At 36.2% G+C, this 13,722-nt stretch overlaps 1 protein-coding gene across 3 annotated transcripts in view; it reads left to right on the plus strand.

Annotated features, from left to right (window-relative positions):
- INTS12 (integrator complex subunit 12) overlaps nt 1-13,722 on the plus strand; it is a 28,366-nt gene that overhangs the window by 3,097 nt on the left and 11,547 nt on the right. For 2 of the 3 annotated variants that reach the window (XM_028507570.2, XM_028507571.2), the window contains exons 2-3: nt 7,802-7,966; nt 11,699-11,851. In XM_028507570.2, coding sequence (XP_028363371.1) covers nt 7,811-7,966; nt 11,699-11,851 — 309 coding nt within the window. In that variant the 5' untranslated portion in view covers nt 7,802-7,810. The remainder of the gene's footprint in view (nt 1-7,801; nt 7,967-11,698; nt 11,852-13,722) is intronic. The other variant, XM_036025721.1, reaches the window with a different exon arrangement.

Here is a 13,722-nt window from a genome sequence, read left to right on the forward strand (position 1 = left end):
TTGGTATTTTTTCTACCTTGTCTTCCAAATCAATGATTTGATCCTCTGTTTTATCTAGCCTACTGTTTATTCCTTCCAGCATATTACTTATTTAAGAGATTTCATTCTTTATTTCTGACTGGTCCTTTTTTGTGGTGTTTATGCCTTTTTTCATGCTTTTGAGTATTCTTACAGCAATTACTCTAAACTCTATCTAATAAATTGTTTGCCTCCATTTCTCTAGTTCTTCTGGAGAATTTTCTTGTTCTTTCATTTGGGGTCTGTTTTTGTCTTCCCATTTTGGCTGCTTTTTATTTGTTTCTATGTGTTAGGTAGATCTGCAAAGACTCTGGTGCATACCTGTGTTAGACACTGCCTATGACTGGCCTGGGCAGCCTGCTTGTAGCTGTCAGCAATCAATAGCATGTAACTCCCTCTGCTGGGCTTGTTTGTGTGCGGAAAGAATCAAGCTGCCCACCAAAGCTGGCTTTTACCAACACTTGGCTCAAGGGAGGGTCAGCTAAAGGCTCAGAGATCTGCCTTACATGTTAAATTTAATCAGTGATGTAGCCTCAGGCTGTACTCATCAGCCAGGCTTAACCTCCACACGGTGGGACTATTGCTTCTCTTTAGGCCAATGCCACTTGGAGGGGAGTTGTCTGCCTGAGAAAGATGGCTCCTGCATTATGGGGAATGACTTGCTGAGTCATCTGCCTAGATACGATAGTTGAAAACATGATATACAAATGTGGACGTAAGTAGGTTTATAGTCGTGAGTACATGAAACACAGAGTTAATAAAGCTCTTGTAATAATCATAACCTGTCTGTCTTTTTCCATATGAACAAGTATAAAGCAACTCTTGCCCACTCCTATATGTAAGGTTACCAAGGAAGAAATTGGTACAAGAGCTGATGAAAATGGACAAGGAGAGATACTTGGGCAATATGAAGAACAACAGGGATGAGAAGATGAGGCAGACAATGACTAGTCAGAAATAAAGAGGAAAACCAGAAAAGCTGAATAGAATAGAACTCAAGGAGGAGAAAGTTTTTGAAAATGGAAGTAAATAACATGTATTAACATGGCCAGCATTTACTGAGTACCTGCGATCTGTCAGGCACTCTGCGAGACTTGTGGTAAGACCAGTCTAGTGCTCACCATCATGGAATTTACATTCTAGTGACAATGACAAGCACTGTTTACATAATTGACAGTGTGGTACCTATTACACATAACTATAGGATGTTTTGGGACCAGTAAGAATATGTGCAGAAAATGAGACTTGAAGAATGAATAAGATGGGGGATGGGTCACTCTACTAAAGTGATGAGGTAAAAAAGATATGTTGAAAGACTTGAAATAAGTCATGTGACTACCACAGAGAGAGTGGGAATAGCTTGAGGTACTAGGTATCATATAATGAGCACATACTCTGTGCCAGGTACTGTCGTAACTGCTTTACATGTCCAGATCATTTAGGGCATTGGAGACCTTGTTAAGAATCTTGTTCTTTAACCTTTGGACAGTGAGACGTTTAAGGAGCATTTTAAGCAAATGAGTGATATGAGAAGATTTTGGGAGGATGAGTGGTTGTGGGGAGACTGATTAAGTTATTGCTGTGGGTCTTATAATATATGGAGGATGGTAATTTAGTCTAGGGCTGATAGTAATAAGGATTGAAAAAGGTGGATGAATTTAAGGTGTTTGGTGATTGAATGGGGGAGGAGGGTTGAAGAACTAGGAGTAGTTAAAAGTGATTCTCAGGTTTCTGGCTGGAGCATGGTAGCTTTCAGCTGAGAAAGGAATATTAGAGGAAGAACTGGTTGGGAAACAAAACAAGAGCTTATGAGTGGCTCTGTTAGTTATGTTGAGTAGGAGGTACCAGTGACATATCCAAGTCGAGCTGGCAATTAAATTTTGGAAGAGACACATGGTCTGGAGAGATAAATTTATAATCCCTGCAAAGGGCGTAGATCAAGTTGTCTAAAGCAGTATCTTCAAACTTTAGAGTAGATCAGAACATCTGGAAGGTTTAATGCAGATTTCTGGGCCCCAGTCCCAGAACTTTTTTCTTCAGTAGGTCCAGTGGTAGAGACCAAGAGTTTGCATTTCTAACAGCTTCCTAGGTACTGCCTGTGCTGCTGATACAGAGAGTACATTTTGAGAAGAATGTTTAGAATGAGACAAGAAGAGATCCAGAACTCAGCCTTGAAGAACTTATTTTTAAGTGGAACAGGAGGAAGCTACCAAGAAGACTGAAAACGGAGGAGGAGAAAACAGTATTTATTATATTTATCGGACTTAGGCTCTGAATACTTTGGTGAGAGCATTTTTATGGAGTGGTGGAACAAAGGCCAAATTGCCAAACTGCACAAAATTTAGCATAAGTAGAAGAAATAAAGAGAAAGTATAAAATGTAGTTGACTTTCTTAGGATGCTTTGCTCCAAAATGAAGAAGATAGAGTAGAAGAGGCCTGACTGTATATAAATGTCAATGAAAAGATGCCAGTATAAAGAAGGAGACTGTGAGGATGGGGGTGAGAAGACAGTAAATAAATAATCCACAGCTCAAGGTTCCAGAGGGCTAAGGAAGAGATAGATCCAGGTACATGCGGCATTACATGGAGAGCCACCTCCTTATTTATCAGTTGGGAAATAGGAAAGGATGGTTGCAGGTAAGTTTGTAGATGTGGTGGCAGAAGATTGGTTGATTTCATCTTCGACAGCTTCTGTTTTCTCCATGAATTAGGTGAGGCCATCTACTGAGACAGAAGCAGTTTCAAAGAAAAGGGAGAAATCTAACTGGTCTTTCCAGGAAGTGGGGAAGTGAGTTGACCAGAGAAGCTTTATAGGATTGCTAAATTGTACCGAGTACCTAGCTGATATTGGTAACTCAGAAGATACAGATTGAGTGTTTTATTCTCAGCTGCACTTAGAGCAGGGATGTCAGACTCATTTTCACCAGGGGCCACGTCAGGCTCGCAGTTGCCATCAAAGGGCTAAATGTAATTTTAGGACTGTATAAATGTAACTACTCCTTAACTAGGGGCAAGGAGCCCAGAGCTGCCACAGGTAGAAACAAGGTGCTGGACCAGATAAAACAAGGTTGGAGGGCCGAATTTGGCCCACAGGCCTTGTGTTTACCACCTGTGACTTAGAGTTTGGAGGTAGCAGGGAGAAGGTATTAATGATAGGTTATAAAGTATGTGACACTATAGGGGTATGGGACAAGGGTGCTTAGAGTACTAGAAAGGTCTATGAAAGGCTGAACTATGGAATGTAAGCTGGATAGAAAATAAATGGCATACTACAAATAAATCAAGGAGAAAAAGGGATAAAAAAAAGAACATTGTTCACTAGAGGAAATTTCTGTGTTACTTGTATGCATTTGCCATAGACAGTTCCTAGTATGAGCTAAGAATCTACTCTGCTTCTACCACTTTGCTAGGTTATTGGCGGTTTTTTAAAGTGGTAACTATTAATTTTTTTTTACTGATTAATTTTAGAGAAAGGAAAGTGGGGAGAGAGAGAGAGATTAAACCCACAACCTTGGTGTGTCAGGACAGTGTTCTAACTGAGCTACCTGGCCAGTGTGTAATTATTAATTTTGTGACTTTTTAAAAAGCAACACATAGATTTTATATTAAACCTACACTTATAGCATTATATTTACTGTAGTTATCTATCTCTATACATACTCTCCCCACCTGAGTTTGTTTTCTGAAATTCTAATCAACAATGAGAATGATATAGTTCTTTTGTAGTCCATTTTTATCATAAGGTTTGGAATATGCAGGGAAGGAATTGTGCAGAAGTAACATGATTTGGTGTAACTCCAGAAAAAAATATTTTTGGAGATAATATAGGAGATAAATTGACAGAGTTATACTGCAGTTGCTGACTTCTTTAGGACTTAAGTAAAAAGAAAATAAATTCCTTTTACTACATGTTCATTTGCCAGTAACAAAGAAGAGAAGTAATAGAAACCAGGGAAGACAATAGAAAATAGGGAGGATAGTTGCCAACAGGCTTTCCTCCCCAATCTCAGTTGATTTCCATTTCTGTACTAGGCAGTTTAATTGTTCTGGTTTCACAGATGATTAGATTGAGGCTCACAGTTCTCTAAGATGCTCAAGGCTTCATAAGTTTACCTTGACTTAAGAGCTTGTCTTTCCTGAAGCAGAAAAACTCAGCTGTCTGTAGGAGCCAGGCTGATAAAATCAGTTTACAGGCAAAATACATAAATAAATAGGATAAAACACATAACCATGAGTGTTTTATTTTAGGCCCATCTACTGTTTTCTGTTTGATGAGGGAGAGAAGTTGGGCCAACAAGGTGCCAGTAAGGAAAAAGCAGGAGGAACAGGAAATTGGAGGTCTCTCTAAATTCAAAATACAGGTGGCAGGGAGTAAACAGATGAGAAAAGAAAGAAAGACTGGCTCGGAGCCCTGAAAGGTCCCTGGGTCAAAGTGTTGGAGAGATGGAGTGATGGTGATGGAGACTGTAGTCAAAGTGAGAGTTGATTATAGCCAAAGAGGAGAGTAGTTGTGGCCAGTTTCAAGTTTTATTGACTGAAGAGGAAGTTCCTTGGTGTTGAAGATCTAAACTGAGTGGAGGAAGTTGAAGATGTCAACATAGATGCCAAAATTACCAGAGATGATGGCAGGGGGGAGAAGATGAGCTTGGTGCAAATATTTTTATGTTAGCCACAGTAAAGATGGAGGTGTGGATTCCAAAGGAAGATGTAGAAAAATGGTGGTCATGGAGTATTTTTCCCAAAGCAGCAATATAGAGTAAGGTCATTGTAGCCTTTTTTACTTTTGGAGTAGAAATAAGTCAAAGGAACAGTACTTGATGGAGAGGTGATTGGAGGTGGAGTGGTTAGACGTAAACAGATAAAAGGAGTGCTTGGGATAAAAGTGGAAAATATATGTTGGTGACAAATAGGGTCTAGAAGATGATGACCAGCTGGCAGTGAAGTTAATGTGGAGAAAGAAGGGCTGAGCTGAATAAGAGTGCTGGAGGGATTTGCAAGGGGAAGGTAGTTTGTATCTTAAAGCAGCCATGTTGTATAGACATTTTATATTATTATTTTATTATAAGGAATTGTCTAAGTATCAACCCTTTGGTCAGTGTCTCATAAAACATTGTTCTGGATAAGTAAATAGCTATGCTCCTTAGCTATAAAAAGCTAGGTCAATGGAAAGACTAGGCTGTGTTTCCCTTGTGTACTCAGGAAGAGAAGCGATTTTACCTTTTTTATTATGGACATTTTAATGAGGAGCTGCCTTCTCTTCAGAATATATATGGTGACCAGCTCCATGAATGAATTTAAAAGTAACCTTTCTGCCCTGGCTGGTGTGGCTCAGGGGATTAAGCACCAGCCTGTGAACCACAGGGTCACTGGTTTAATTCCCAGTCAGGGTACATGCCTGGGTTGTGGGCCAGGTCCCTAGTAGGGGGCGTGCGAGAGGCAACCACACATTGATGTTTCTCTCCCTTTCTTCCTCCCTTCCCCTCTCTAAAAAAATAAAATCTTTTTAAAAAAATAAAAGGAACATTTCTGTACCTATTATTATATATAGATGGTTTATGTATAATACATTCTTAAGAAATGATCAAGGTTGCCTCTCAGTTTTTGTTGAATTATTATAACTGAGGTAGGTTATTTTTCTTCTCATAGGTGATTCTTATATTTTAGTAGAGCACAGAATTTGATAACTATTTTGAGGCCATCAGATAGTTCTTCAGTATCTTCTTGAAAACTTAAAAACAAAGCCTAGGGTGCATGTGTGTGTGCACATGTGTTTTGTGTTAAAGTTGGAGAGGGCTTAGGGGGGATGTAGATGGAGAAGGAATAAATAAAATCCATTTTCAGGCTAAGCTCTCTTATGCCAAGATTCAACCTACAGCAAGTTTTAATGGCTTTATAAATCTCTGAAAATGAGAGATTACTGTGCAATTGCTGACAAATCCTTAAGTCTAGCAGTGCAAGCATGTTGCATTATTATAATATTAACCTGAAAGACAGAAGAATATTTCAAGCCATAGAATATTGATCAAAGGATTGAACACAATGCATACATTTTTATTTTAATAATTCCTTGCCTGGAGAAATATTTGAAAAAGTGACAATGAGAGCTAGAGCCACAGGATAGCACTGGTATGGGGGCGGGGGGAGAAACTGTTCTAATGTTTTGGAATTTCCTAAGTCTTTAATGTATTTTTTAATTGTTTTAAGCTCCTTAGGCCACAGAACATCATCATAAGCACTCAGGGTGTGTATATTATCATATACACACACATAAATTTTATATATATAAATTTTACATTTATATATAAATATATAAATAAATTATATATCATTTATTTATTTGTTTGTTTGTTTTAGGTAGCTATGACACCATCCCTTAGAATCCCTGCTTTTTAAAAATAGGTTAAGGCAATCCCCCTGGCTGGTGTGGCTCAGTGGATTGAGTGCTGGCCTGCAAACAAAAGGGTTGTCATTAGGATTTCCAATCAGAGCACATGCCTGAGTTGCAGGCCAGGTCCCCAGTAGGAGGCACTCAAGAGGCAACCACACATTGATGTTTCTCTCCGTCTCTTTCTCCCTGCCTTCTCCTCTCTCTAGATATAAATATATAAAATCTTTAAAAAAAATAGGTTAAGGCATGAGATACCACAATCTAAATGTGATTCAATAAGATAATCATTAGTATGGTTTTGAGACATGCAAGACTGAAGATGAGAAATAAGGACAGGAAGAGCTGAGGCAAAAGCTGCAGCGGTGCCCTTTTATAGGTCATAACTTAGTGCATCCACTAACCATTGCCCTCCTATGATACCCTGCCCCTGTACTAAATCTTTTTTCCCCGTTATGGAAATAAGGTTTGAGAAGGCATTTTGATATAAAGTAAACTTGATCTGAAAACATCAGGTTCATGTGTACTGAACTGTAAGTGTATATTTTATTTATATATATAAATATATATAAATAAAATATATATAAATATATATATATATATTTATATATATAAATAAAATCTTGGGCTGTTTTAGTCTAGAATGCCAAAAAAAAATTATGTGTTTTATTAACTAACAATACCAAAGAATAGGAAAAAAGCCATCTCTAATTTATGAAATCAACTTGTAAATGGTAAGCTCAAGTCAGGAAGATGTTCCTGCATTTACAGGATAGTAACATTGTATGCTAAAGGAAGGCTAGTTACTTAGTCCAAGTAAGAAATTTTAATAACACCAAAAAAGGATTTAAAGAATAATGCTTTAATTTTTCAGAAAACTGATCAGCAACATTGTATTTTAACAAAATGGCTCTTATGGCTAAGTGTGACTAGGTCTTAAAAATGAATGAAAATCATACCTTAACATTTTTCTTAGTATCCATTTTCACAAATTTAGATACCTTTTTCTTCACTGGTTCTTAATTTGGGTTGTGGCAGATGGTGGTGGCTGATGTTTTGAAAAATGAGAATTATTCTCCCCAGGGGTGGGGGAATGTTTGCATATGTGTAAGTATATATTTTTAAATGGAGTTAGGGAGGGTCTTTGTGGCAGGGAGGAGCTTATCTAAATTTAAAACTGGATATGGATACACAGGAAACTAGTAACATTCTTGCTTCAAGGGAAAAAACTAGATATGCTAGTCAGTGTTCAGAAGGAAATTTGCTTCTATCTGTAATAACTGTTTGGATGTTTTAAATTTTGTATCATGTGCACAACATTACTTGTTATAAACAAAATAAATTATAGATTTACAATAGAAAAATCTCTACATTATCCTCCTCTTTTTTTCTTTCAGGTGTTTATAATGGCTGCTGCTGTGAACTTGGAACTTGATCCCATTTTTTTGAAAGCATTAGGCTTCTTACATTCAAAGAGTAAGGATTCTGCTGAAAAGCTAAAAGCATTACTTGATGAATCTTTGGCTCGGGGCATTGATTCAAATTACCGTCCATCTCAAAAGGTATCTAAGTGAATAAAAAGCTTAGAGGGAGTATTGTAAGCTCCGTGGTAGTACAGTGTTAACATTTAGACAATCGTAAAACACCTCTCTGCCAAAGTAATCTTTCCTGTGGCATGCAGGAACTACATTCTTTAATTTTGTTTTCTTCCTTCAAGCTTTTAGAGAACTATACACTATGTAGAAAAGAAAGCTGGGTGTAGGGATATGCTATTCTACTACTTTATGTGTATGAAAACCCACCTCTTTATGATAAAATTTAATTTCAAATTCTTTATTATCATACTTTGTTTTTTTTTTTTAAGCTGCTAAATGAAACTGTACTTTGTAATTATCTTCTAGTGTTTTAGGGGGGTGGAATCATGAAGTAGAAGGTCTGGGATTTTGCAGGGGAGTGAATTGAATATGTGTAGAAAAATTTAAGGAGAAAAAAAGGCATAGATTATGAGATAGCTCCAATCCTGATTATAACAAAGTGACCAAGCACCTTTTTATGCAAAAAAAAAAAAAAATTAGACAATTTGGAACCAGGCACACCTGTTTTAAATCCCAGCTTCCCTCTTACTAGTTGTGTGGTAGTAGATAACATATCCTGAACATTTAGTCTGTCCCAGGTACTTTTCTGAGTGGCACATATGTATAATTTTAATTGTGATAACTGCCCTTTGAGATAGGTATTAATTATTTTCCTCATTTTACAATAAGGAAATGATTGTATCTAGTAGCTTCATTTCATTAGCCCCCTTTTCTTTATTAGTAAACTGGGGATAATAAGAACTACCTTGCAAAGTTGATGTGAAGATAATAATGTGAAAATAAAAGAGATAAAGTATGTAAGTCACTTAGTGTAGTGTCTGTGAGGTACACAATAGGCTCTTAGTGAATGATAGTTCATATTATATTCTCTAATACCTTCTATGACATTCTTTTAAACCTTTGTAAACCTCTAGCCCTAAAACTCCCAAGTCACCTGGGTCTGTGAACCTAGATACCAAACTGAAAAGGGGAGGAAAAAACTAAATGACCACCCAGTCTAAGCCAGAGTCTCAAACTCAAGACAGGGCCAAGTGTCAGGCTTGGGACCCGAGTAAACAGCTGTCTCTTAACAGTAGCTCTGGTACTTTCAAGACTTTTAATTGTGACCTCATTTTTCTGCCATTCTCATTCTGGTAGCTTCAGTGAGTTCAAGCCCCCCAAGTTAATACCATTCTACAAAACATTGCCAAGGTCATTCTGCTCTAAGTATTGGTATTTTCCAAATAGGAAAAACCTATTATTACTAAAGACACAGTATTTTGAGATTCTAAAACAAAAGGAAGTGTATCTATTAAAGTACAGGAAAAAATTGTTGTTATTAAAAAGCCTGCTGCCCTTAGGTTTCTAACTGGAAGTTCTCTTGCTCATCTAGAGAAAATACTTGTTGTGGGGAAGCATTATAAAAAGCACAGGTTCATTTAATTTTAGCCTTCGGCTGAACATTTCTATCTCTGGAATTGTGTGAGAATGATTTATACCAGAGTTTTTCAAACTTCAGCATTCATAAGAATCACCTGCTGGAAGTAGTCTGCGTGTAAACACTAACAGCTGGCTCTCTGAATGTAGTTCCAACATAAAAATTGGCTAATATTTTCATTTACATCAATGAGTAAGTCAAATGTGAAATAATGAAGTTAGCACTTAACTCATCCATTGATGACCTGAGGATCTTCTTTGCTGAATTAGATAATAGTTTTTAAATACTGCAAGACTGTGTCTTCAGTTTCTTATGTTGCAGATGCAATACACTTTTAGGTTTAATCTGAATTATTAACATTTTAATAATATTAATGCAGATCATTATATTAATAAATAATTGTTACTGTTATTAACAAACTTAATAAATGTTATTAACAATCTGCATAAAAAGACTTTTTTAAAAGTCTACATGAGACATCACTAAACTCTCTGAAAAGTGTCAAATAGTAAATATTTTAGGTTTTGTGGGCCAGTTGGTTTTTGTCACAACTATCTACTCCTGCCATGGTTGAATGAAGGCGGCTGTAGATAATACATGCATGAGTGGGTGATGCTGTGCTCTAATATAACTCTATTTATAAAAATAGGCAGAGGCCAGATTTATCCTACAGGCTTTTGCTCTCCAACCCCTAGTCTAGACAGCCCAAGAGTAAAGCAAGCCATGCTACCAATAAGTCTAAATCCTATTTCTCATTTCTTCCTCTTCTGTGATAATACATAAAACCCACATTCCAATGTTTTACTTAAGACAGCAGGGAAATACCCTCCTTTGGGGGAAGGAGGTGACAATTATAAGGAGCCACTGTATACATAAACTTTTTATACTGTTAGTAATGATAGATGCTAAGTATATATATATATAAGCAAAACTATAAGGTAAGAATAAGGATTAGAAGTTTAAAACACAATAAAAGACAAGCCACAGACTCGGGAGAAAATATTTGCAAATCATGAATCTGATAAAAGACTTGTGTCAAGAATCTATAAACTTTTAAACTCAATAATAAAACAACAACCCCATTTTTTAAAATGGGCCAAAAATTTAAACACTTTACCAAGCAAGATATATGTATGGTATAAATACTTAAAATGCTCAATATCATTAGTCATTAGGGAAATTTAAATTAAATTCACAATAATACACTAGTACATACCTATTAGAATATCTAAAATTGAAAGGATTAGGCATACCTACCAGTGTTGGTGAGGATGTGAAGGACCTGGGGCTCTCAGGTACTCCTGGTGGAAATGTAAAATGGTATCCCATTGTGGAACATGGCTTGACAGTTTCTTAAAAAGTTAAAAACCTATACATACCATATGATTCAGCCATTCTACTCCAAGACACTTACTCTAGGGAAGTGAAAGTATATTCCTACAAAAGACTTGCACGTGGACATTCATAACAACTTATTTATAATAGCGCCAAACTTCATACAACCCAAATGCCCATCAATAGATAAATAGATAAATGAATTGTGGTATAGCCACTCAGTGCACTACTCTTCAGCAGTATAAGGTACGAATTGTTGATATGCTCAACAAGATGGATGAATCTCTAAATATGCCACGTGAAAGAAGACAAAAAAAAGAGCACATGCTGTATGATTCCATTTATATAAATTTCTAGGAAATACAAACTAATCCATAGTTACATAAAGCACACCAGTGGTTGCCTGAGCATGGAAGGGCAAAGTTTCTCTAGCATGTATACCTCTAGGAGTGATTACAAAGGGCCACAAGGAAACTTTGGAGGATGATGCTGTTGGTTACAGTGATGGTTTCACAGGTATGATTTATCAAATTTTATGCTTTAAATAGGTACAGTTTTATATGTCAGTTTTTTTTCTCCATAAAGCTGTTTAAAGGAAAGAACATGAGTCACAACATGATGTCTTAATTTTCAACTGAAAATTCTTTAGATATATATTTCTTTATGATATATGTTAGCCTAAATATTTAATTACAGGTATCATTTGTTTTTTAAAATATTTTATTTATTTATTTTTAGAGCAAGGGGAAGGGAAGGAGAAAGAGAGGGAGAAAAACATCAAATGTGTGGTTTCCGCTTGCACACCCCTTACTGGGGACCTGGCCTGCAACCCAGGCATGTGTCCTGACTGGGAATCGAACTGGCAACCCTTTGGTTTTTAGGCCTGTGCTCAATCCACTGAGCTACACCAGCCAAGGCTACAGTTATCCTTTTATTTCTACTTTTAGGATGTGGAGCCACCCAAAATTGCAAGCACAAAAACTATTTCCATTAAGCAAGAGCCCAAAACATCATCCAGTCTCCCTTCTGGCAATAATAATGGCAAGGCTCTCACAGCTGAAAAGGTAAAGAAGGAAGCTGAAAAGAGACCTGCTGATAAGGTAAGATTTTGTTTTAATCTAGTAAAAACACAAAGCAAATTAGTCCATCATAGGCAAGAAACAATATTTTGTGCTAACTTCTTTTATATAAAAGTGGTAAAAAGTACATAATAATCATTCAGTAAATATATATTGATAAGTATAGATGTTGAATTTTTTTTGAAAAATGAGAAAAATGTATAAATATTTTAACTGCTTATTGAAGTCATTGTCAGCAAATACTTGGGCCCTAGGACATGTACTAATTTCAAGTATAAACTTGAATCCATGACTCAAATGTTCTAGATGGAACAGCTGACAAGAAAAGATAGAAAAGAATAAAGGAATAATGAGGGAAGGAAGGAAGGAAGGAAGGAAGGAAGGAAGGAAGGAAGGAGGGAGGGAGGGAGGGAGGGAGGGAGGGAGGGAGGGAAGGAAGGATAAAGACTAAAGCATAAATGAGTAAATGTGAAATTTGTTACAAAATGGCATGTACCTTAACAGGACTGCAAATAATTCTTGGATTGTCTATTTCAAATGATTTTTTCACATCATCAATTTTTAAGATATTAGCACTTAGTAGTGAATATGTTAAAAAAATTTTTAATAACCCCTGCCCTTAAGGTGGAATATATGAGTCCCATATGTTTTTATACTTTTTCTAAATATTTTGGCTATTCATAAACTATATTATATTGTTTTCTGTGCTTTTAAATTTATATAAATTCTATATCATATGTATGTATATGTGTGTGTGTGAAATTTTCCTATGTTGATACATGTAGATCTGAACATTTCAGCTACCGTATAATATCCAGTTCATAAATAAACCAGTTTATCGACTCCTCAACTAATGAGCAATTAGCTTATTTTTCCCCATTCTCTATTGTAGAGAAGTTTCAATAAGCTGTTCTGTACTTATCTCTGCACAAATGGTGATAGCTTCAGTAGGCTGTATCCCTCTATAAAAGATGCAATAGGACAGGTACATCTTCAATTTTACTAGGCAAATTGCTATCCAGAGTGGAGGTACAATACCAAATTTATACTCTCACCAATAAAGTATAAGAATTCCAAATTCCAGACTATTTAATTTTTGCCAGTCTAACAGGTATATCTATAACATTTATATCTTAAAGACATGAGACAGAATTTCCTTTGGACTAAATATGGTAATATATAAATTTGTAGATCATGTATTTATTTCATTTGTATTTTTAATTTTTTTTTCAATTATAGTTTACACTCAGTATTATATTACTTTCACTTGTTTATCATAGTGGTTAGACAGCCATAAACTTTACGAAGTGTACCCCCTAGTATTTCCAGTACCCACTTGGCACCATACATAGTTATTACAATTATTGACTGTATTTCCTGTGCTCTATTTCACATCCCCCTGGCTTTTTCTAACTACCAATGTATACTTCTCAATCCCTACTCCTTTTTCACTCAGCCACTAACCCCTCTCCCTGTGGCAACCATAATCTGTTCTCTGTATTTATGAGTCTTTGTTTTGTTTGTTAGATTCCACATATTGTTCTTCGGGTTCCACATATAAGTGAAATCATACGGTATTTGTGACTGATTTATTTCACTTAGCATACTACCCTCTGGGACCATCCATGCTATTGCAAATGGTATGCCATTTTTATGGCTGAGTAATATTCCATTGTATATATGTACCATAATTTTTTATCCACTCATCTATTGATGAGCAGTTGGGTTGTTTTTATACCTTGACTATTGTAAATAACACTGCAGTGAACATAGGGATGCATATATTCTTTGAATTAGTGTTTTGGATTTCTTCAGATATATACCCAGAAGTGGAGTTGCTGGGTCATGGGGCAGTTCCATTTTTTATTGTAGGGGGAAACTTCCATAATGTT

This window comes from Phyllostomus discolor, chromosome 1, assembly GCF_004126475.2.
Source record: "Phyllostomus discolor isolate MPI-MPIP mPhyDis1 chromosome 1, mPhyDis1.pri.v3, whole genome shotgun sequence".
NCBI classification, from domain to species: Eukaryota; Metazoa; Chordata; class Mammalia; order Chiroptera; family Phyllostomidae; genus Phyllostomus; species Phyllostomus discolor.